The following is a 24,875-nucleotide window of genomic DNA, read 5'->3' as shown; positions in this document are numbered from 1 at the left end:
ATATTATTTTAAAAATAATGTGTAAAAATAATATATATATTATATATATATATAAAGTACAAAAGCTTTGCTTTCAACTTAATCTCAGGCTTAACAATTTCTTGACTTTTACTTGTCAATTTTTGGACTGTCTCACTGACAGTCGATGTTGAGTCTCCTTCCGAGCTCCTGGAAGAAAAAAATAACTTCTTTTAATATTTTGGAGGGCGTAAATATTAATGTTTTAGACAGTAAAAGTGGTTACAATGATCTAAAATGTGCTTTCTAGGATTTCTGTTGCCTTAAAATAAAAACCGCCTTCCTAAATGTTTTACAGCCCAAGAAAATGATTTTATATTTTAATCTACCTCACAGTATATACTGGTTCGCTGGAAAATGTCACAAGGAAGCAGTTCTGGATCCAGTTCTTGTAAATCAGCTTTTTGGCCCTTCATGTTGAATACTCTCGAAGGGGTAAATTCCTTTTGGATTGCAAAAGAAAATTAATAACTTCACTGATTTAAACACATATATAAATATCCCATGGTTTAAAATCTAGGACCTCAGAAAAGAATTGCAAAACCTAAATAAGATTTCATTAATTTTCTAAAAGCTGAAAAATTTATCTTTCAGAATAAAAAGTCTTGTGCTTAAAAAAAGGGTCTTGTTTTTCTTTTGTGTGTCAAGTTTTCTAAAAAAAAAATCAGACTTGACAGTGGAACAGGAAAAGATAACAAATGTCTTTCATTATTGCTGCTTCGTACTATGGTAATCTTAGGCACTATGCAAGATAGCTAAAAAGTAATCAATTGTATTTCTAATTCTCTATTCAATAACAACTAAGAAAAAGATTATGTAGTCTTCTGTAGAGTCAGATAGGTGGGGAAGCTGTGAGCTCTCAATCATACAAAATTGCTTGTATTCAGGAAACATAAGATATTTAACTTTCACTTTGACACTGAGAGAACTGACAACTGCTGAAAAAAAAAATCATTTATAAAGTACTGATTATTATGCACTGCAGCAGGAGGTTCTAAAGAGGACAATTCAGGAAAGGGATAGCCTATGAGTACAGCACTTAAAGGGTAGACTGTCCCAAGGCATGGGTTCTACGTCTCATTCCTTTAAGCTGCCATTTTGAAAACATTGCTGTGGCATATTCAAGGCTCTTGCACAACCTACTGAAGCAAACTAGTCATCATTGAAGTGGCTTGAGAAGTTTGAAAAGGCCGTCACTGCAGGTGCAGGCCTGCTTTACTTTTGTTCTGTCTTACAAGCTAGGTTGCACGGAGTTATCCACAACAGGACGTGTTACGCCCTCATCTTAATCTGGTTCACTAAATTCTGGGAATTCAACTCTTCTATTTCAGGACTGAAAGGGAAAAATGTAGTTCTGAGTAAATGTTTAGGAATATGAAAGGAATGTGTCTCCATTACATTATTGTCCGTGAAAAGTACTTCTAATCTTGTTCAACATAATAAAATAATAAGGGCCATATTTTGGAACAGTTTAAACAACTTTTGCTCATATATAAATAGTCAAACTGGTTAAAGGCATTCTTAATTTGTTGATTAACAAATATATTTGTAATTTGCTGAGGGCTACAAGGAAAGACAGGGGAGTGGGACTAAATGGATAGCTCTTCCATTGAGTCAGCTTAGCCATGATGGGCTAAATGGTTCACTTCTGTGCTATGATTTGATGCCTTAGTGGTGTTTTTCTGTATGTTTTTCATTTTCTAGTTTTGGTCATAAGAATAAGTAAAACTTACTCAACTAAAAGGAAATACCTTTGAATATAATGTAAACTATTGAAATTTTACTTTTTTGGGATCAACAGAAATTGTCATTAAAATAAAAACATTATAAATGTATCAACTGCTGCTCAATTGGTTTTATTGAATGAAATGTACCTCATGATGGGTGGTTTTCATTCCATCAAGATGTCCATAAAGAAAGTTCAGAACTTCAGTGTCATTTACTTCCTCAGCAAAGTTGATGGCGTTTCGTCCATTCTGATCCTTTAAGGAAAAAACAGAACGTGTTACACATCTGGGCAGACTCCTCAAGTTTCTCCCTTTATCACCGCAGCCCCCCTTCTTTGTCAAAACTGCTGACCGATGTTCCATAGGTACCATTAATTCTCCAACATTTTGCCTGCGAAACTGTTCTTCCTGTGCCTGGGCTGGACAGTGTGTTGACAACTTCCCAGCTGTGCACTAATGTCAAACCCAAACCTAGCCAATAAACTTTCCAATAAAGGTCCCTAGATCACTGGTGAAGATCTGTTTTATTCACTGCAGTTACAATCTTTGTTTTAAACTATATTTGGCACATTACTATGTCTGTTTGTGCAATTTATAAATTGCTTTGCAGTGAATTGAAATACAACATGAGGTGTGATGCGTCAAATACTACTGTGCTGCTAAGTTTTTAAAAGTCAAAAAGCCTAGTTTTTCCACATTCCTCCAATTTTGGGCCTCTTGCATATCCCTGATTTCCACTGCTCCATCAATGTCCGCTGAGTGTTTGGCTGCCCAGATCCTAAACTCTGGAATTTTATCCCTAAACCACTCGCCTCTCCACCTCGCTCTCCTCCTTTAAGTTGCTTTTAAAAACCCACATTTTTGACCAAGCATTTGATCATTTCTTTCTGTGGCTAGTGTCAAATTTTTGCCCATTAACATTTCTGTGAAAAACTTTGGGGTGCTTCCTGGCATTAAAACATGTTACACAAATACTTTGTTGGTGTTATTTTACTTGGCCTCGAACAAGCATGTATTAAAAAGTCACAGGCAGAGTACTCATTAAAGTATTGCTGATAGCAATCATAAAAAAGGATTTAAATCTTAAAAATGATCCAATACCTATTTTATTCTGCCCCTGTTATTTTTCAGTGACAAATTGCCCCCACAGAACCCAGTGAAATAAAACATGCTCAGTCTAGGACTGAAGTAACTATTGTCGTACCTGCATACAGAGGGAAGATCCCATCCTCAACAAGCATCTCATACCATCCAGCAGCTGCTCCTTCCTCAATTTGAGGAACTTCTTTGTGTTACAGTTCATGTCCGAGTTCTCAAATTCATTCACTGTTGCATTGTGAGCCAACACCGCACAGTGTAACGGGGTCAGATCTTTGTAACAAAAGGTAGAGGATTATTATTCACATTTGCTGGATGCTGTAGATATCAAACACACAAGTTATACCTGAATTTTCAAAAATAAAAAGAGTGCAGGCGTAATCCAGTTTAATTGGAAGTGACAGTCACTCAAGTCGGAGCAATAAATGGGGTGTTGAAAAAGTTCTTGTGGAACTTTAAACTTTAATAACTCTGAATGCACATACAATAGAAGTATGAACAGCATATGAAAGCATAATTCATAAAGATATTAACACAATACAGTTCAATTTTCAACATAACCATCGTATTTTTGAAATATTTTGTTCAGGCTTTCCAACTCATTGAAAACAGTTGCTGCCAAGCATTTTCATAAACTGCATGTGTTCCTGATCCTATAAATATGAAATATTGTCTTAAAATATTATGAATTGTTCTTTCATATGCCTTTTACAGTTTGCTTCTATCATTTGTGCACCCAAAGTTAAGTTTTAAAGTTGCACAAGGAATTTAAAAACGTATAAATAATTAACGTCACAATGCATCAATGAAACAAGAATTATTTTGAGCCCATCAAAGGATACTTACAATTATTGTCAACAGCATCAATGTCCACATCTGTTCCATTCATCAAGGTTTTCTCTATTACCTGAAAATGATCGTTGATGATATTATTGTGGGATAAATATGGAAAGAATGGCAATTATTCACAATCTGAGATGCTCAAAATTGACCAGAAGTGGCAATGAACTGTTTACTTACATGTAAAACGCGGAGGAATCCATTTTCTGCACACAAATGTATTGGTGTTTTCCCCATATAGTCTCTCTCATTGATCGGAGCACCAAGTGAAATGAGGTCATTCACCATCAGGTGCTGATTTCTTTCTGCGGCCAAATGCAGTGCAGTCTGTAGAACCAAAATCACAATGCAGTACCTTAAAGCTTCAATTGACTCCCACAAACAAATCACTTTTTCATGACTTTGAACAATTCGGCCTTAATTTTTAAAAAAAATCATGAATATAATGTCCTCTCATACGGATCTTTTTAACAAAATATTTTTAAAATCAAGTGAACATACTGACAAGTAATTTCTAACAAAAATAGTTAACTTTTTATATTTTTTAAATTTTGGATAATATGTTGTTTTTATTTTTGGTAAATATAAACATATACACTCGCTCACATTGTCTTACAGCAATTTTAATTTGGTTTTATAAAAAGCATACAATACTTTTTTAAACTGATTGTCGGCACAATTGAAGTAGAATGTCTTAGAATGTAATAACCAATGTAATCTACATGAGTTACTGTAGTTATTCAGTGAAGTATAGATATATTCTAAAACCTATGATATAGTGGAGAACAAATCCAATTGTTGTGGATTTGTTAACATTTTCGTTTGTTTGCAACGTTTTTGTAAAAGTAATTATTAACGCAAGGAAGTCCAGAAAACGATTTTGAAAAGGGTAAAGTACAAAAAAAAAGGAACTTTCTTTTCAGGCTTCTAATTACTTACTCGGCCTCTGGTGTTTTTTTCATCGATTCTACCCACATTTGCCATCCTACAGGCTAAGCTATATGCCAGGGCTCTCTTTCCCTGAATGACAGCATTATGCAGCATTCTGTTGAAATTAAAAAAAAGAGTGCTCTATTACTGATAATTAAACAAAGAAAGCAGAGCAAAGAACAAAATAGATGATTCAAAGTTCTGAACGAAGCTATTCCTTCTACCTAAAGCCCCTGTGTTAATTTCAGTAATTCAGTCACATCATGATTGTAATCCAAATTACTTTATTTTTTGTGATAAAGGCATTAAATTAATCTCAACAAGCATAACTTGTCGGTGATTCATTTCCAGGTGATTCAATTGACATGTAATAATTTTATCTCTACTGAAGGTCAAATACACAAAAGCATGAAAGCAGGTTGAATTTCACGGAATGAAATGGCATACACCTCATTCATTTGTAAAGCTCTGAACCACACCTAGTACTTGGAAAATCACACAGTAAACAGTTCTATTCACCAGTGCTATTCATTTAAAAGTGAAGAAAATATTTGAATTTACCAAAAAAAAAACCGCATTTATTTGGGGAGGTAAGTACAGGGAGGTGAGGTCCTTGCCTGAAGTGCATTGCCCGTCATTTTCTAATGTGTGCTGGTGGTGGGCAAGATTCCCAACCATCGACTTCTTCAAAAAAACTTAACATATGGCGCAGAAATGATCTGTAATAATTTAGACCATGCCATTGACATACAGACACAGCACAAGGTGCTTTTCAAATGAGAAATTGGCAAAAGCACATTTCATTGTGAGACAATAGAACAAAGTGGCTGACCTTTTCCTTAATCTGAATATGGAAACAAAAATGGGGTTTTGACAGCCACTGATAACTTGTTACTGTAATCATGTAATACTTGCTGTGCCACAACACCAAAGTTACAACATCCTGAGCTAAGTAGGTGCATGCATAATATTATAATATTTACTAAGTTAACTTTTGCATATTGTAATATTCGTTAAACTAGCTTTTGCATAATATTACAACATTTGTTAAACTAACTTTTGCACAAGGCTGTATCACTTAATGATTAGTTACACCATATTCATCTGCTCGTCAAAACAAATTTTTTTTGCTACAGGGAAAAAGTGCGGAGTGGGACAAGTTGGTGAGCTTATTCGAAGAGCTGGCACAGGGCAGATTGGACAAATGGCCATGCTCTGTGCTATAAAAATCTATCTTGCAATCTCTTACAGGCATTTTTGGATCTACATCTACAATTAATGTGGGCATTATACCTACGTGTTGCCATTCTTGTCTGCAGAGAGTATTTCCTGAGTAGATACAGTGCAAAGGCTGTCCTCTACATGTCGCAGCTGAAATTGGAAGAAAGACACGGCTGAATCATCTGGAGAATGTTGACGTTGAGAGGTGACTGGAAGGTGTTTGCTTTCAACGTGAGAAGGTTTACAGTTCTGGATATTGTTTAGTTCAGCTTGCCTAAACCATTCCATCTCAGATGAGGGGGGACAAGGTAGAGATTGCCCAGTGACATTTGGAGAACTGCAGGGCTGACGCCTGACGGTCCTGTCTTCATTGGAGGTGTTCCCGTAGTGTTCTTCTGTGCAGACTGCCATCTGAGCAGGTGAAAAATTCCAAACTTCTGGTTCCAAATGTATATAAGGTTTGGGATATACAGACTCCAAATCAGGAAGAGTTGTATCATTCTTGGAGAAACAACTTGAAAGATAGCATAAGGTTCCTTGGTCAGTTTGCAGCTGTTGGTGGCCATTGTGTGAACCCCAGAAACTGACTGGGTAGTCAGTGTAGCAGCCCACCTGGCAGTCCATTCCTGGTATGTTCTGTTCTGTCTGGTAAGAGCATGTTTTATTTTGCTTCAGGTCGGTCTCCAGAACTTCTACCAAGTCTTCCAAAAGTTCTTCAAAATTCTTCGGTGGGAAAGCATTAGCTTTTTTTATCTGTAAAAGGGATAAACAAAATGGAAAGCTGTTATTAGATTCCATCAATGCATAGGAAGCTGTCACAATCAATCATTGATTTCAAGATGTCCTTAACATCCTTAAAATCAGCAGCAAAGTAAGTCTTGAAATAAGTGCTGCAAATGATATTATAAATATGAACCTGCAAACTACACTGTGCAATATTACCACATAAAGGGTAGATTGGATTTCGCACTCCATTAAAATAGCACCTATTAATACAAGTTCAAATCCCACCATGGGAGTTTAAGCATTTGATTTCAGCTTATGAAATATTGGGAATTAAAAAGTTGGTGCTAATATTTCAAGAAGAGACTTTGAAGCTGTTGAATTGTCACCAAAACACAACTGGTTCACTGGTGGCCAACTCTGACCTGGAGGGAGAGAAACCCTGTTGTCCTTACCGGCCTGACCACTGGGAGACTCCAGTCCCACATCAACTTAATTGCTTAACTGCCCTCTGAAGTGGTCTAGCTCGCCACTCAGCCACTCAAGAAGAAAGAAGCCCATCAGCACCTTCCCCGGGAAACCAGGGTTGGGCAATCAATGATGCCCTTGCTGTTATTTCCAAGGTGTAAATTCTAGTGGCCAACAGTGCTTACCTGTATGTTCCGTTTAGTAGCATATGGATGACCATGGACTGCCTCTCGGACCACACGTCTTCTCACTGCAATAGAGTCGCCAGTAAACACGTTAGGCACAATGTCAGATCATTAAAGAAGGACCTTTTAAATTAATAGATTCCTCTGAGCCACTTACTATTATTTGATTTCCAGGACACATCCAACTGTAAGAAATAAATTAAAAGGTCTTAAAAATTATGTCAATCCAACAAATACTGAAGATGAATTTCCAGCTTTGCAATACCTTGTTACCATGTCAGAGAAACTTTATTTCCAGAGAATCTGCTCTGATTATACAATTTTCCCCGACCCTCCTAATATTTTGTTGCATGTTGAGTTTGATAGTTAAAAGATTGAATATTTGCTTTTCTTCTCTTGAAAGAGGGGCTTGCTGTACAGGTACAATGGACCTATCCTCGTACCTGGACATCATTGGGATCTTCTCCTCTGGCTCTGCGATAATTGCGAAGAAGATCTCGAACTGGCCAGCGGACCCTTACTCCCATGTATTTTTTCTGGCATTCTGTATTTATATGATTCTTTGAGTCTAGGAAAAATAAGTTTTGATTAAAAACTGGCACAAAAATTTTGATAAAATCTTCCCTACCAAAAGGCCACCTTTAAAATGAGCAGTTGTTTATATCAACCAGAAGGCGATAACCATTATACACATGGAAGTTGAGAATTTTCGCATCTTAAGTGCCCCGTTTCTTTCAGGCAGAAACAGCAGTGCTATTGATTAGTTTGCACCTTCCCCATAATTTGACGTAATACTAATTCAGAAATTTTATCTGCAGAAAAACTTTTTCCTGGTAAAATAATATTGAAGTAAACACACAGTTAAGGACAGATTCTTATCGAACCATGAAACCTAGAAAAGGGAATGCAAGATGATGATCTTATTGAGAATGTCAATTCTTGAAACGTAGCAGAGATTAAATTCTCCGAGACATATCTGATCCAATTAAGCAGCTCTACTTCAAAGAAGTTGGGCTTTTTTCTAAACTTTCTGCAGGATGTCTGAGTTTTGTATTTCACAAAGCACAGCACCTTACATTATTCCAACTTGTTCTGTGATTACCAAGACTAGGCACTTCAGTCGTATTCACATCCTGCTCATTGGCCCTCCCATTTATAGATCACATCAAAACAAACAAATAACCGTACCATTTCAAATAATGAAGTGAAGCCTGTATAAAAGCCTGTTCTCCCGTACTTACAGTCAGAAAGAAAAAAGGCTTGTATTCATATGGCACCTTTCTTGACTTCAGCATTTTCCAAAGCACCTTGCAGTTAATGAAGTAGTTTGCATTCTTGTAATGTAGGGAATGCTACAGACTATTTGAACACAGTAAGATCCCAGAAACAGCAATGAAATAAATGACCAGGTAATCTGCTTTCGTGATGTTGGTTAGACAGACAACCAGTTTAATGAAAAATGATCATAGTGGCAGGTGCCAAATTGCGATGAGGAGGCAAATAAAACAAGTCATGATAATTCACAACACGGTTATAGACAATCATTAAAATAAATGAAATATAAAGGCCCAGGCATTGAACGATTATTTATGAAACTGAGTATTAACTCTCCTTTCAAACACATTGCAGCTGTTTGCCACTTTTTAAGTCCATGGTTGAAGCGACCTTCGGCACATTCATTGCTGCAATTATAAATTATGCTCCATATTCCACTAGTGCGCGAAGAGGCTGAATTGATAGATTGAGAAGGAATCTTACCAGCGAAGGTCTCGTTTGCGCCTTTGGTGGTTTTCTGTTCCGGGAGGGAAAGCTCGCGGTTTCCAAGGAGATGAGAGGAAGGACTTGGCTGCGGGCAGTCGCCCGGACTGGTGGGTACTTCCCCGTCCAGAGAGGATTGGTTGCCCCTTCGGTAACAATCATCTATACCACTGTCATTGCTGTTCTGATCGTATAGGCTATCCGGACTTAACACCTTGTAGAGCATGATCTATCCTGATGCACCCAGTTAGGTGCCACACGTCAGAGGCGACCCTGTCACAAAGACCTGGACACTTACACCTGGGCAGGTATATGGAAACCAGGTAAATCCACCTTGCTCCAGCAACGCACGGGTGAAGGGAAATTGGAAACGCTGATGAATGCGTTTCTCTTTTCTTTTGATATATATAAACACCCCATTTCAGGGGCGGGATCGTTGACACCAATACCTGCGTCAACTTCCTGATCATTTTCTGTAGCTGTGCTTAGAATTTAGTCCAACTATCTGGCCGCAGCGGTGCACTGACTGTGTGTGTGTGTGTGTGTGACGCTCCTGTGAGCACATCATTCCAATACCGCGCCTGTTTTCCAGGACTTGTTGGAAAGGAGAGAGAGAAAAAAAAGCCAATTTTTGGAAATTGTTTACGAGAAGATTCCGATTGCAATATTTCCCAAGGCACGTTTTTCAATCAAATTGCGCCCTTCAGTAAAACCACTAAAAGCCCAATTTCTTGACTGTGAAATCCCATCATCAGAAGCTTTATAACGAACCTATTTATAGGCTATTATTTCCATTCTTAGTGAAAAATCATTATAGCGGCAGGTGTCAAATTGTGATGAGGAGATACATAAAACAAGTAATGATAAGTTCGTAAAATAGTTATGGACAGTCATTAAAATAAATGAGATAAAGACCGGGGCATTGAACCATTACTTATGAACCTGAGTATTAACTCTCGTTTGCTGCACTTTGCTTTTGTTTGATTGGACGAGGTTAGTTTCTAATTCTTAATTTTATTATTTATGTAAATATTATAATAAGTTGCTTTCCAATCAGCCCGTCAGTTTACACAACCTCTTTTTAACAATTCATTTGTGGAAACTACTGATTAATTTGCAACTTTCACTCGTGAATGCTAAAATCAGATTAAAGCCTATCCCGAGCCAAAGATCTGTTGTGTTTGAGAAAAATTCAAGTACTTTGCAGCTGATTGCCATGTTTTATACCCTTGGCGCATTCATGGGCGTGGGCACCACAGCCCCATCCCCATCCCTAATTGCCCCTGAGGAGTTGGTGGTGAGCTGTTGCTTTAGATTGCTAACTCGTTCAATAGTTCCACTTGATATAATTACATTTATGCTGCACAAAGATTGGGGCTTTTTTACTTTTATGTCTTCTATGTCAGAGAGTCATAAATCCATTGATGGAGAATGAACTTTTGTTTTGCTCCACTTATCATTCAGAAGTAATATTCACCAGCATTCACATACAGCTTTCCTCACACAAGCATTGCAAATGACTGCATTCTGAACATATGTAGTTTTCGACTACTTCATGTATAACACAAACCCCAGCATTACAAGATTCACTGTACTCCAAAATTAGAGGTCGTTAGCACAGTGGTAATGATACTGGGCTAGTAATCTAGAGGCCTAGATTAGTGCTCCAGGTACAAGAGCTGGGGGAATTTAAATGAAATTAATAATTCTGGAATAGAATGTTAGTCTCATTGATAATGGTCATGAAACCACCAGATTGTCACAAAAAAAAGACTACCTGGTTCAGTAATGGACTTGGGGAAGAAAATCTGCCCTCCTTACCTGGTCTGACCTACATGTGATTCCAGATCCACAGCAATATGGTTGACTCTTAACCACCCTCTGAAATGGCCAAGCAAGCCACTCTGTTGTATCAAACTGCTACAGAAAAGTCAAGTAGGCTGCGGCAGTTCAGGAAGGTGGATCACCACCACCTTCTCGAGGGCAATGAGAAGAGGGCAATAAGTGCTAATATTACCAGCACCACTCCCATCCCAAGAACAAATAAACAATAACATATTATGTAAAACACTTTATAACCTATTGATGACATAATATGGCGCTATCTCAGTCTTTATACTAATACCTCATATTGTTTTTTTAACTAACTGTACTCCTTTATGTCGGGAAAGGGTTCCTCACTTTGTAACTATACAGAGGTACTGCTTCTTAGCCTTGAACAGAGCATAACCATTGCAATGGACCAGTTGGGCTGAATGGTCTGTTCCTGTGCTGTACATTCTATAATTTATTATGTTAAAGGCATTATATAATATAAGCTGTTGTTAAAAATAGTTGGGTGGTAGATGATTTGTGCACAGCGTCAAATAAATCACTACAAGTTACATAACTTTCAGGAAGCTGTGAGCCTTGATTCAGCGGCAGTTCCCTCTCCTGCGCACCACAGGTTTAAGCCCCACTTCAGAGACTTGGAGACATAATCTAAGCTGACACCTTGAAGCAGTACTGAGGGACTGCAGCACTGTCGGAAGTGTCATTTCCTGAAGAGATGTTAACTGAGGTCCTGACTGTTATGGATAGGAGAGAGAGAGAGAGACAAAGTGAACATCTTTATCCTCCCTCCGTTTGTCTGTAAGCAGAGGTGTTTTTGAATTATTTTTAAAGTAGGCTGTGGCGTGTTTCCCCCAAACCCTGTTTGTGTGGCCCAATGTTATAAGTAACACACAGCAATCTCTCCATATGATTTACTCAGAAGTTTGAGGCTGGGTGAGGTCAAAGCTATCTGCAATGAAGACTGCTTCCCTAAGTAAAGAACTGAAAGCTGTAGCTAGGGAGGTACAAGTTCAAATACCTAGTAAGGTTGAAAGAAGTGACATGCTCCAGTTGCTGGTCGAGCATTTGGACCCCACTCATTAACCACAACAGGTAGACGAGGAGTTAAACCCTGACACTGAGTTGCTTCCCCTCGCCAAATTCAGACTGGAATAGCTTAGAATGCAGCTAGAGTTTCAGAACAGAGAAAAGGAGAGGAAAAGAGAGAGAGAAAAGGAAAAGGAGAGGGAAAGAGAGAGAGAAAGAGAAAAGGAGAGGGAAAGAGAGAGAGAAAGGGAAAAGGAGAGGGCTTTCTGCTCCTCCAAGTGCAATCCTAGGTTGAAGGGTAAGCAGTTTTTAAAATTCCTCCAGCAATATCAAGGTGCGCAATCTCTCATAGGTGTGCTTTTAAAGAGTAGATCCACTGGTCGAACGCGATTTGCTTTAACAGTTTGAACTCCATGTAGGTGTGTGTGGATTTCTTATGAGTGTTCTGGAATTGCTGGCGATATGCCTCTGGGACTAACTTGTAGGTGCTAAGGATGGCAGCCTTGATCTGTTCATAATTAGTGGACACATCAGGAGACAGCATAAAATAGACCTCTTGGGCCCTCCCCTACAGCTGGCCTTGAATTAATAAGGTCCTGACATCTGATGGCCTTTATAGCTGTCCTGCTACTTTCTCAAAAATGGTGAAAAAGGATTCCCCATCACTCTCTTCAAATTTGGGAGTGAATCTAGCATATTTAAGGGCTCCAGAGATTGATTTTGGGCTAGAGATTTGGACAGTTACCATGTAGAGACCATCTTCCCCGAGCAGCTTCCATCTGTCGAATCTCTCCCTCCCTTTGAGCTGCTAACTCCATTTCTAATTTTCGGAGCTAGAATTTTTCTCTCTCCCTTCCTCTCTCTCTTTCCCTTCCCTGAGCTTATTTCCCTCTCTCCTTCCCTCTCCTTTTCCCTTTCTCTCTCTCTTTTCACTCCTTTTCTCTGTCCTGAAGCTCTAGCTTTTCCAGTTGGAATTTGGCTAGGTTTTTGAACTTGTACCTCCCTAGCTACAGCTTTCAGTTGTTCTTTGCTTAGGGATGCTAACGTTTCACTGTTTATGAATCCTTGTTTTACCCATATTTGTGCATCAAAATTTTGCCTTTTTTTGTGTTGGGGAAGGGAATTTTCCGTGATTTAATTGTAGTTTACAAATTGGGCAGAGTTTTTCCGTTGGCAAGGAGGGGGTGGGGCCCACTCGCCGAGGGGAAGATGACACGGGATGGCGTTGGGGGGAACCCCTGATGTCATCCCGCCCCATTTAAATATTCAGGAAGGTGGGGTGGACAGCACGATCAGCTGTCCGCCCGCTGACCTGTCAAGGCCAATTGAGGCCATTGACAGGGTAGTTAAATCAATTAAAGGCCCTGCCCGTTCAACCTTAAGGCTGGCGGGAAGGTCAGGAGGCCCAGCGAGCTTCTGATAATACATGAAACCTCACCCACCGGGGGGATGAGGTTTCATGTCGCTTTTAAAAAACCTTAACAAAGTTTCTGTGATAGTTATTAACATGTCCCATCTCGTGTGACATTGTCACAAGAGGGGGGACAGGTTAATAATTTTTTTATTTTTCTACTTTTAAAATTTCAAACACTTTCAGCGATCTCCCTGAGACAGCACTTAGTTTCAGGGAGATGTACACTCTTTCGTGTGCATGCATGAAAGAGCGCCCTCGGGCAGTTGGGGAATTCCCCCCCTCCGTCCGCAAGGAAGCACATAGCGCTTCCCATTGGGCAGGTCTTAATTGGCCCGCCCACTTAAAATGGCAGCGGGGCCCTTTTCAGCGGCGGTAACTGGCTGCCCGTCAAGGGCAAAATTCCGTCCATTGTTTCAGCCACTGAATTTTCCCTCTTGGCTTCCTACTGGTTCCTTTTATATCAGATTCAGCTTGTTTCTTAAATTTGAATTCTGGTCAAATTTTTGGACATATTTTGCTTGTTTGGCCAACTTTTGGCTCGCTTGTAATGGACTTATCCCAGACATGAGCTCCCAATTTCTGTTACAGACAGGAGAGAGTCAAACCATTTGTCCATAAGCAGAAATGTTTTTAAATTATTTTCAAAGTAAGCTGTGGCGTGTTTCCCCAAACCCTCAGCTTGTGTGGCCTAATTTTATAAGTAACTTGTAGCAAACTCTCTTTATGATTAGCTCAGAAGGTTGGTTTACTTCATATTCAAACCCAATGGGGGGGATGTTTGCAACCTCACATATACACACACATACCCATATACAGTAATTGGGATAGAAAAGAGGGAGCTTTTACAACTATGGATATCAACAGTAAAAGAACCACAGCAATGAATATTAGTTCACGTGATTTCCAGAGTCCAAAAGTCAAAGTTGAGAGGATGTTTCCTTCATGGCAGAGTTCAGTCCAGATGAGTTCCTGGTTGGAGGCAGCAGCATGAAAATCCTTGAAATGAATGATGATGCAGCACAATGGGATTTCAGTGCTTAGACCTTGGCAGGCGATGATCAGTGGCTTTTAAAATCAAACAGGGTTCGAGGAGTTAAAACACAGTGACCAGCTGCTTGGTCAGCTTGGAGTGCTGCTGAAGGTCTTTTCTGTTGGTGTTAATTCAGCAGACTGCTTGTCTCAACTGAATATAGAGATTTCAAAATGATTGCTCGAGTAATGTGACCTCCTTTCTCGAGTTATGTGACCTCCTTTCTCCACAACAATTTCAAAAGGGATAATTATCTGATGTCTGTGTCTGGTCTTTGTTTCATGGCTTATAATGTCCTAGCCATTAGCTTCTGAAAGAGCCACCATCTGAGGATCTTGTTTTGGGGAGCCATTGTTTGGGCAGACCCTGTGACTCCACTAGAGGGTTAAGCTTAGCAAGATGCAAATGACATCCATTTTCCCCTCGATGGTCTCTTTTTCAAATGGACCTGGACAGTTCTAGGTGTGAGCTGGGCCTGTTAACACCTCTGTAGGAATAGTGAGTTTTGATCTCTGCAAGTCCCCTGGTTTTGTGATTATAATGTCCTTACAATGGGATGTGAGATTCCACAAGGATGCTGGGGAATTCTTTTGTTCTTGTAACTCCTGTTGGAAGGTTCTAGGACAGATGGCCAATCCTGTGAGTCTTGTGACCTGTAGCAGCCATCTTTTGATTCAGCAAATGTCCAATTTAAAATAGCAAAGAAGAATTTTGATGTACATAGTTTTGATTTCATGTCTTATTGTCATGAGACTGTTCTCTCAAGTGGGCCTAAAAGATCACATGGCACTATTCAAAAAAGAACAAGAGAGCTCTTCTGTATGATGTTCTGGCCAACATATATCCCTCAACAAATACCTAAAACATTATCTGGTTAGTTATTTCATGGTAGCTTGTAGGACCTTGCTGAATGGAAATTGGTCACTACGTTTCTTAAATTTCAACTGTGCCTGCATTTCAAAAGTACTTATTTATTTATTTATTCATGAAATGTGGGTGTCACTGGATAGGCCAGCATTTATTGCCCATCCATAATTGCCCTTGGGAAGGTGGGGTTGAGCCGCTTTCTTAAACTGCCGCAGGCTATGTAGCGTAGGGAAGGAGTTCCAGGATTTTCACCTAGCGACAGTGAAGGAACAGCGATATACTTCCAAGTCAGGATGGCGAGTGACTTGAAGGGGAACTTGCAGGTGGTGGTGTTCCCATTTATCTGCTGCCCTTGTCCTTCTATGTGATAGAGGTTGCTGTTTTGGAAGATGCAGTTAAAGAAGCCCTTGCTAGTTGCTGCAGTGCATCTTGTAGATAGTACACACCATAGCCATAGTGTGCTGCAGTGGAGGGAGTGAACGTTCAAGGTAGTGGATGGTCAATCAAGCGGACTGCTTTTCCTGGATGCGTCGAGCTTCTTGAGTGTTGCTAGAGCTGCATTCATCCAGGTAAGTGGAGAGTATTTCATTGTAATCTTAGCTTATGCCTTGTAGATGGTGGAAAGGCTTTGGGAAATCAGGAGGTGAGTTACTCACCACAGAATTAGCAGCCTCTGACCTGCTCTTGTGGCTACAGTATGGCTAGTCCAGTTACGTTTCTGGTCATTGGTGACCCCCAGGATGTTGATGGTGGGGGATTCAGCGATGGTAATGACATTAAACATCAAGGAGAAATGGTACACTCTCACTTGTTGCAGATGGTCCTTTCCTGGCAGTTGTGTGATGCGAATGTTACTTTCCACTTATCGGCACGAGTCTGAATGTTGCCCAGGTCTTGCTACATGCAGGCGTGGATTGTTTCAAAATCTGAGGAACCAAGAATGTTACTCAACACTGTGATTATCAGTAAACATCTCCACTTCTGATCTTGTATGATGGAGGGATACTCATTGATGAAGCAACTGAAGAAGGTTGTGCCTAGGACACTACCCTGGGGAACTCCTGCAGCGATGCCCTGGGGCTAAGATGATTAGTCTCAAACTACGACAACCATCTTCCTATGTTCTAGCTATGACACTAACCATTGGAGACTTTTCCCCTTGATTCCCATTGGCTTCAGTTTTACTAGGGCTCCTTGATGCCACACTTGGTCAAATGTTACCCTGGTTTCAAGGACAGTCACTCTCACCTCATCACTGGAATTTAGATCTTTTAACCACGTCTGTCCATAAAGTCCAAGGCTTTAATGAAATTTGGAGCATAGGAACTCGGACAGAACTGAAACTGAGCATTTGTGAGCAGGCTATTGCAGAGTAAGTGCTGCTTGATAGTACTGCCAATGACACCTTTTATCTCTTTGCTGCTGATTAAGAGTAGACTGTTGGAGCAGTAATTGGTTGTGTTAGATTCATCTTGTGCTTTGCGTCCAGAACATACTGGGGAATCTTTTTCACTTTGTGCACTGGTTGGTAAGCATTTTGTGGTGTCCTGAGTCATGAAAGGCATTATTTCAATGAAAAATTTTCCTTCTTTCACTGAAATGCCGTGACATGGATCAGTAACAAATTTGAGGTTGGAAATAGTTTGAAAAGTTCTTTAATTTCTGAGCTGAGCATGTTTTTATTTTAAAACCTCATCCAATGAACTTCTCACAAATCAAAAATATTTATAGGGGAACTGTTAACGTAGGATCTAGTAAGGCAACAGATTGCACTGTTCACACTTCTGTATAATTATTAAATGAGACTGTCTTTAACTGCCAGATTTTTCCCTTTAGTAACCTTCAACCCTGCCCTGTTCAGTCATAAAATGGCTTCAGGTTCTCACTGATGTCATAGGGCCTTGATTTAAATATTTAAATTAACCTTGTGCCTCATTCAGTTAGCGCAGAGGTTGGCAACCTGCGGCTCTGGAGTCGCTTGTGGCCCATTAAGGACTTGTGCGGCTCACGCCCTTAATTTATCAAACTCATTTTGGTGTTAATTAAATGGCTTGTTTGTTTTTTTAAACTTTTATTAATAGTTAACTTGTGAGAAAGTAACATTCAATTGCAAAAACCTTTAAAATGTTGTTGAAATGTGTCTCTGTCTTGTTTTTCATTATTATTGGCATTTAAGTAACATCATTACGTCACCTAAGATATTGCGTTGTTGACTAAATTTTTAAAAAGTGGCTCTTCTCATTATTCAGGTTGCTGATCCCTGAGTTAGCGACCTGGACCACTTAGCTGGAGGACTGCACCAAGATGGAGACAGCCACAGGGATGGCAGCAACCGGGCTCCTAAATCCTTCCCTGCCATCTTCAGAGTGTTTCAGCCCTCCTTCTGTCAGGCAAGAGTCCTCAAAATTTAACCCATAAATGCTCAGATCAGTTCTCCCAAGTAAGGTGTTGGATTGCTAGATGTAGAATTAAGTTCATTCTACTCTGTCCCAACAATGTTCCTTAACTAGGAGCTCTGAAGACCAACCACAACCACATAGCTCAGACTCCCAAAACCTTGTGAATTCAACTGTAATCCAAGAAAGAACAAAATTAACTTTTGGCACAGACAGTGAGCTGGGATGTAGCAACATGTGGAAATAACTGACAAGAAATCAGATATGCCAAAGTGCTAAAGAAGGACTAGATAAAGAACTGCCAATCAAAGAGTAAGCAGAAAGATGTTAGTCACAGAATGAAAGGCCGCTATCATTAGATCTTCAAGATTGTTTGTCTTAGTCTAGTGGGCAAGGGGGATTTTCCACCCTTGGTAAAGCAATATAGGATACCACCTTGCTACTTTGGAAACTGTGGCTCACAATCAAATTCAAACTTAAAAAAAAAAAATTGGAACAAGAAAGGCCATTAAGTACATGGAAATTTCCCAACACGGTGTATCGTGTGATTTAGTTGGAGGTCTGGTTGCCAAGCAATATTTCACACCGGCACAATTCATAAACCTGCAAAGCAGAGATGCCATCAGTCTTAAAAATGAAGCAAATATACAAAAAATTTGTGGTAATTCTATATAGATAATAGGTGAAAATGGTTTATCTAAGTGTTTATTTTCATCTATGACACTACACATGGATTAGCCATATAATCATTGTGCTACAAGAGTAGGTCAGAGGCTAGGAATCCTATGGCGAGTAATTCACCTCCTGACTCCCCAAAGCCTGTCCACCATTTACAAGGCACAAGTCAAGAGTGTGACAGAATACTCTCCACTTTCCTAGATGAGTGCACTCCAACAACACTCGAGAGTCTTGACACCATCCAGACCAAATTACCTGCTTGATTGGCACCCCATCCACCACCTTCAACATCCACTCCCTCCACCATCAGTGCACAGTAGCAGCAGTGTGTACCACCTACAAGATGCACTGCAATAACTCACCAAGGCTCCTTCGACAGCACCTTCCTAACCTGTGACCTCTGCCACCTAAAAGGACAGCAGGTGCATGGGAACATCACCACCTGCAAGTACCCCTCCAAGCCACACACCATCTTGACTTGAAACTTATCACCACTCCTCCACTGTCGCTGGGTCAAAATCCTGGAACTCCCTCCCTAACAGCACTGCAGGTGTTCCTGTACCACATGGACTGCAGCGGTTCAAGAAGGCAGCTCACCACCACGGACGGTGGCCAACTGGGGATGGGCAACAAATGCTGGCCTAGCCAGTGATGCCCACATCCTGTGAAAGAATGAAAAATAGCAAAATACCGCATTCAGTCACAATGGATGAAGGACTGCTAGAATTTGGCTTGATATAGCTACTGATCCCAATATCTGTCTCTATATTGCCTCAAATATTTTTAGACCTTTCTCCAATGTGGCAAGTACAATGTTAAGTTCTCTTCTTCGGCTCTTTGCCTGAAGGCAGGTTCTTGGCAATTTATTCACCAAATCAAGTCAAAGCCCCATGGGTTTTTGCTGTGGCTCGAGAACAGAACTAGGCCCTAAGACTGCCTTAGCTGGAATGGGGTTTCATTCCCATGCTGTTGGCATCATCCTGAAGCAGACACTTGCTGTCTAACCAACTGAGCTAACCAGCTACCCCCATCCCCACCCCCTGTCCCATACCACCGCCCCCACACAAAGCTCAATAACAGCATAAATACTTAACTACTGTATTAGGGCAGTGGAAAAGATTCCTTTAAATCACTGGGCCCCACCCTCCTCCAATTCTGCCATAGACCCAAATCGAAGGTCCTAAAAATGCAAAATGGGTTGTAGGTAAAATATAAACATCAATTTATATTTCAATGGAAATGCTAATTAAGCTCAGGTACAGATAGAGCTTATGTTACTCTGCCACATCAACATTCTTTAAATGACATAGCCGGAACATTCATCAGTGCACGAAAGCACAATTTCCAGTTCCCACAACAGCTACCTGGTGTGTCACTCAATAGTGAGATTGACAATAGTGTCAAATTCCAGTTGATTATCTATTATGCAGTCATGCCTAGTGAATGTGCTGAGGTTGCCAGAAATCATTCCACGTAGCACTTCAGCAGCCAAATTTACAGGGCGACTCCACTGTGGTTATCATGGTTATCTGGTTACCATGGTTTCTGGTTTTAAATTGGCACAAGGATCCTTGCACCAACCAAACTTTCAAAACCTATGCCTGAGAAAATGCTTCTTCAGAAGGAGTGGACTTTACTGTACTACAGAAGATGAGAGTCTGGGCAAAGGAAATAACAAATAAAGAAAAGGTGCAACAAAATAAAAATGATATAAAGGTTCTCAGTTCAGGGTTAAAAGGGATAACAGCTACAAATTGGTGGATTAAGTTCTAGACTATTTGGTGGCAGGAGTTTTGCATCCCTAATTAAAGCACTATGACCGCACACACCTAAGTACATTTTGATTGCATTTTCATTTAAAAAAGAAATTAAGTCCAACACATTCTTGTTTATATCAGTGTTGGGATGCATTTCTGTGCCATAGGAACCAGCCACAGATATGCTTGTACCTCCTACCCAAAATCCACAAACAGGACTGTCCCGGCAGACTGATTGTGTCAGTCTTTTCTGCCCCACGTAACTCATTTCTTGCTATCTTGACTCCATTCTCTCTCCCCTTGTCCAGTCTCTTCCCACCTACATCCGGGATTCCTGTCATGCCCTACATCATATCAACAATTTCCAGTTCCCTGGCCACAACTGCCTCCTCTTTACCATGGACGTCCAATCCCTCTACACCTCCATTCCCCACCGGGATGATCTGAGGGCTCTCCACTTCTTCCTTGAACAGAGGCCCGAACAATCCCTATCCACCACTACTCTCCTCCATCTGGTTGAACTTATTCTCTCACTGAATAATTTCTCCTTAAACTCATCTCACTTCCTCCAAATAAAAGGTTTGGCTATGGGTACCTGCTTGGGCCCCAGTTATGCCTGTCTCTTGTTCCATTCCTACTCAGGCCCCCTCCCACGCCTCTTTCCCAGGTACATCGATGACTGCTTTGGTGCCGCTTCATGCTCTCATCTGGATCTGGAAAAAATTATTAATTTTGCTTCCAATTTCCACCTCTCCATCATTTTCACATGGTCCATTACTGACACTTCCCTTCCCTACTTTGACCTCTCTGTCTCAATTTCTGGTGATAGACTGTCCACCAATATCCATTAGAAGCCTGCCGATTCCCACAGCTACCTCGACCACAGCTCCTCACACCCAGCTTCCTGTAAGGACTCCATCCCATTCTTTCAGTTCCTTCGCCTCCATCGCATCTGTTCTGATGATGCCACTTTCCAAAACAGTTCTTCTAACATGTCTTCCCTCTTCTTTAACCGAGGTTTTCCACCCACGGTGGTTAGCAAGGGCCCTCAACTGTGTCCGGCCCATCTCCCGCGCATTCACCCTCACACCTTCCTCTCCCTCCCAGAACCATGATAGGGTCCCCCTTGTCCTCACTTATCACCCCACCAGCCTCCGTGTTCAAAGGATCATCCTCCGCCATTTCTGCCAACTCCAGCATGATGCCACCACCAAACATATCTTCCCTTCACCCCACTTGGCGGCTTTCCGCAGGGATCATTCCCTCCGGGACACCCTGGTCCACTCCTCCTTCACTCCCTACACCTCAACTCCCTCCCACGGCACCTTCCCATGCAACCGCAAAAGGTGCAACACCTGCCCCTTTACTTTCTCCCTCCTCACCGTCCAAGGGCCCAAATATTCCTTTAAAGTGAAGCAGCATTTCATTTGCACATCCCTCAATTTAGTCTGCTGCACTCGCTGCTCCCAATGCGGTTTCCTCTACATTGGAGAGACCAAACACAGACTGGGTGACCACTTTGCGGAACATCTCTGGTCTGTCTGCAAGCATGACCCAGATCTCCCTGTCGCTTGCCATTTCAACACACCACCCTGCTCTCATGCCCACATGTCTGTTCTTGGCCTGCTGCAATGTTCCATTGAAGCTCAACACGAACTGGAAGAACAGCACCTCATCTTCCGACTAGGCACTTTACAGCCTTCCAGACTTAATTTTGAATTCAACAACTTAAATCATGAACTCTCTCCTCCATCCCCACCCCCTTTCCGATACCCCTTTTCCCAATAATTTATTATTTTTAAAAAATAAATTTTTCTTTTCCCACCTATTTTTAAATTTATTTCAATCTATTGTTTTATCTCCACCTTTTAGCCCATTTTAATCCCTTCCCCCCACCCCACCCCCACTAGGGCCATCTGCCACTTGCTCGTCCTGCTTACTACCCTTAATGTCCCCATTAGCACATTCCTTAGATAATATCACCACCGTCAACACCCCTTTGTCCTTCTTTCTATGACATCTTTGGCAATCTTTTCTTCTTCCACCTATCACTGGCCCCCTATCCAGCTCTACCTGTCCCACCCCCCTCTACCACCTTATATTTCACCTAATTTCTCTATTTCCTTTGTTCTAATGAAGAGTCATCCGGACTCGAAACGTCAGCTGTGTTCCCCTCTGCAGATGCTGTCTGACCTGTTAAGTTTTTCCAGGTATTTTTGTTTTTGTTTCAGATTTCCAGCATCCACAGTATTGTGCTTTTAGACAGATATGTGAAGTACCTGATATTTGACTGTAATAAATTCTGTGCCCTCTGTTGTTTGGACTCAGTTACTGAATAGCTCTCAAGAGTCACGTAACAAAAAATCTGAAATATGCAGGATAAGAAATCAGAACGAGTGTATGCCTATTTATATTCCATTGGAAAGATTAAGTGCTGTTAAGAGCCAAATTCTCTCATAGAATCATGACAGCACACAATATAACAATGCATTGGCGAACAGGCAGGACACAGCATAATTAGAGATATGATTTCAGTGAATAATCGCATCATAGTTCATCAGAACATCAATTGAAAAAGTTGATCAATGCCTAAAAGTCTTACAAAATTCATTGAAGAAGGGAAAAAGTGCATAACTCCCATTCTTGTCTCCAACAGCAAGTTCAAAAACCTCATGGATTCTTTTCTCTCCATACTTTTGAGGTTGTGGCCTGGAAATTCCTAGTGCCTTTGCGGTTCTCCACTCCTGACTATCCAAATATAACCAGCATTCCTCCCACAATGTTTTCTGCTATTGTCTCTGAAACACCACCTCTAGAGCTACCCAGGAATTTCTCTTTGGCCCCCTGTTATGACCAATGCAGTTGGTAGGGTGGAGTTACTTAAAAATCCCGGAGGGAAACATTAAACAACTGTCATAACCTATAATTTTAAGTTTTATGTTTGAGATGCGACTCTAAACTCCGGAATCAGGCCACTTGTTCTCAAGGTTTTACATTAAACTAAATGAAACATTTTATTAATTACACAGGTTGAAATATATACACATGGCAACAAATTACTACTATCATTACTTTTAACAAAGTTCCAAACTAATCTCCATTAAGGCAACAACAACCCATAGACTTAACCAAACACCAGGTAAAGCATTTTCACCTTATGAATTCAAAACGAGATTCTTTCCACTGTGGAGCCAGTTGGAGGCTTGTAGCTGCCTTTTGATCTTACATTGCTTCTACTTGCACACCCAAAAACTACTGAAGTTATACCTACCAGCCCCGTTTAATGTTAATTCTTATTGTATCAATAACCTCTTTGAACTTCACCTTTAAACAACAAAATCCCTTTCATAATACCAATTTTATTCATAATATATACATATTGCTTGGTAGCTCCTAGAAATACTCGATTCAAAAAATGCAAATGCACTCTACCGCTCTGCTTACATCTCAGACTAATACTACAAAGCATCCAGACTAGCTGGCTTTAATCCAATTAAGACATACCTGGGAACTGAGCCTTCATTTCAAAAGAAAAATATTTTCCAAAATATTATATAAATTAATAGCTTCATGACACCTCCTTTGCATCACATTCCCAATCTGTAAACCAGTAACGTCATCTGTGGCCATTTTTGCATATATGCTGATGCCAAGTAGTATTACTTCACCACCACCTTTCTCAACTCCATAACTATTGCTGTGCTATCTGACTGACATAAAGTTGTGAAGATCAAATCAATCTTTTCTTTTCCTGTCATAAACTCGACCCCACCCCCAACCCCCTTACAACTGGCTGCATGTGATTTTCTCATAAGTTACAAAGAATTTGACCTAAAGCTTAGCTTCAAACCCTACAGTCTAATCATCATCCATGTCGTCTATTTCCACCTCCACAACATTACCCACTTTGCCTCACTCCAAATCCTCTGCGTTAAAAGTTTTATTCACATTTCGATTACCTCTAAACTCAACTGTTGTAATTGTTGCTGACCTACTATCTGTATTGATATCACAACCGGGCTCTGCCCTCAATAGAAGAGAGCTAGAAACCATGCTGTTGCAAACTAGTGAACAGTTATTGACCATTTACAGAGACAGACTTTAGCAAGGCTACACTAGAACCTTCTTCCCTCAGGTTCCAGTTACATCTGACCTAATATCACCTGATAGCAATGTGGTTGACTCTTAAGTGCCCTCTGAACAAGGGCAATTAGGGATGGCCAATAAATGCTGGCCTAGCCAGCAGTGTCCATATCCCATGAATGAATAAAATTTTTTTAAAAAATCACTGATGCACTCTAGCCATTAGCATAATAACTAGTAGCCCTTTATACTACACCTCCCCCAAGACTTTCATTCTACTCATAAACTATTTACAATTTTATTCTACTCCTACTACCCACTCCCCCCTATCCCCAGTGCCCCCTTCCTCCCATCTCCACCTAAGTCCCCATCAGGCCCACTGAGTCAGAGTCAGAAGGAAGGATGCTGTGGTGGCTTAACTAATTTTCCTGACCGCGTCCTTTTTCTTTCAGAGGAGAGGTAGGAATACAGGTATCCTACAGTGGAGGATGTGGTCAGTCCACTGAGGTGGTCGGGCATCTTCCCTTGTGTCCGGGTGGTCAATCTAGGCCTGCAAAGACCACTTGCTGGTGGACGCCAACACCGGTCAGTCACATCTGAGGACGCTGTGGTCAGTGTTGACTGAATAAAAACGAGGATGAATCAAGGGACTCAAAACTTGGCCCAGTCAGTTCTGTTCCCAAATCCAGACAGACTCCCCAGGACGGAGTGCTGGTAGTTCCTGCACCTTATGGCGATGAAGGCAACAGCCCACTTTGCGCAATAGTGAGCCTCTTTCTGCCCGCCCTTATCCATGTCAGCTGTAATACCTGGTTAAGGAGTA

The 24,875-nt window shown here is 40.7% G+C and overlaps 1 protein-coding gene across 1 annotated transcript; it reads right to left on the bottom strand.

Annotated features, from left to right (window-relative positions):
- Window positions 1–71: 71 nt before the first annotated feature.
- Window positions 72–9,296, bottom strand: zgc:113279 (uncharacterized protein LOC553749 homolog). The gene is made up of 12 exons (XM_041174549.1): window positions 8,969–9,296; window positions 7,654–7,778; window positions 7,368–7,395; window positions 7,211–7,275; window positions 5,911–6,587; window positions 4,623–4,728; window positions 3,864–4,010; window positions 3,690–3,750; window positions 2,950–3,116; window positions 1,893–2,000; window positions 348–461; window positions 72–168 (listed from the first exon to the last, which is right to left on the bottom strand). The coding sequence occupies exons 1-12, from the start codon at window positions 9,192–9,194 to the stop codon at window positions 133–135; spliced, it is 1,860 nt and encodes a 619-aa protein (XP_041030483.1). The 5' UTR covers window positions 9,195–9,296; the 3' UTR covers window positions 72–132.
- Between the last annotated feature and the right edge of the window lie 15,579 nt (window positions 9,297–24,875).

The sequence above is a fragment of the Carcharodon carcharias genome, chromosome 25, assembly GCF_017639515.1.
Source record: "Carcharodon carcharias isolate sCarCar2 chromosome 25, sCarCar2.pri, whole genome shotgun sequence".
Taxonomy (NCBI): domain Eukaryota; kingdom Metazoa; phylum Chordata; class Chondrichthyes; order Lamniformes; family Lamnidae; genus Carcharodon; species Carcharodon carcharias.
Note: the sequence above shows the minus strand (reverse complement) of the source record. Positions and strands in the feature narration are given on the sequence as shown.

What these genes read in the sequence shown, in the direction of transcription:
- zgc:113279 (XM_041174549.1), bottom strand. Translation starts at nt 9,194, where the DNA reads ATGCTCTACAAGGTGTTAAGTCCGGATAGCCTATACGATCAGAACAGC. An exon ending in AAGATCCCAATGATGTCCAG is followed by an intron (nt 7,396 to 7,653) that starts GTACGAGGATAG and finishes TATTTCTTACAG; the next exon opens with TTGGATGTGTCCTGGAAATC. An exon ending in GTCCTGGAAATCAAATAATA is followed by an intron (nt 7,276 to 7,367) that starts GTAAGTGGCTCA and finishes ACTCTATTGCAG; the next exon opens with TGAGAAGACGTGTGGTCCGA.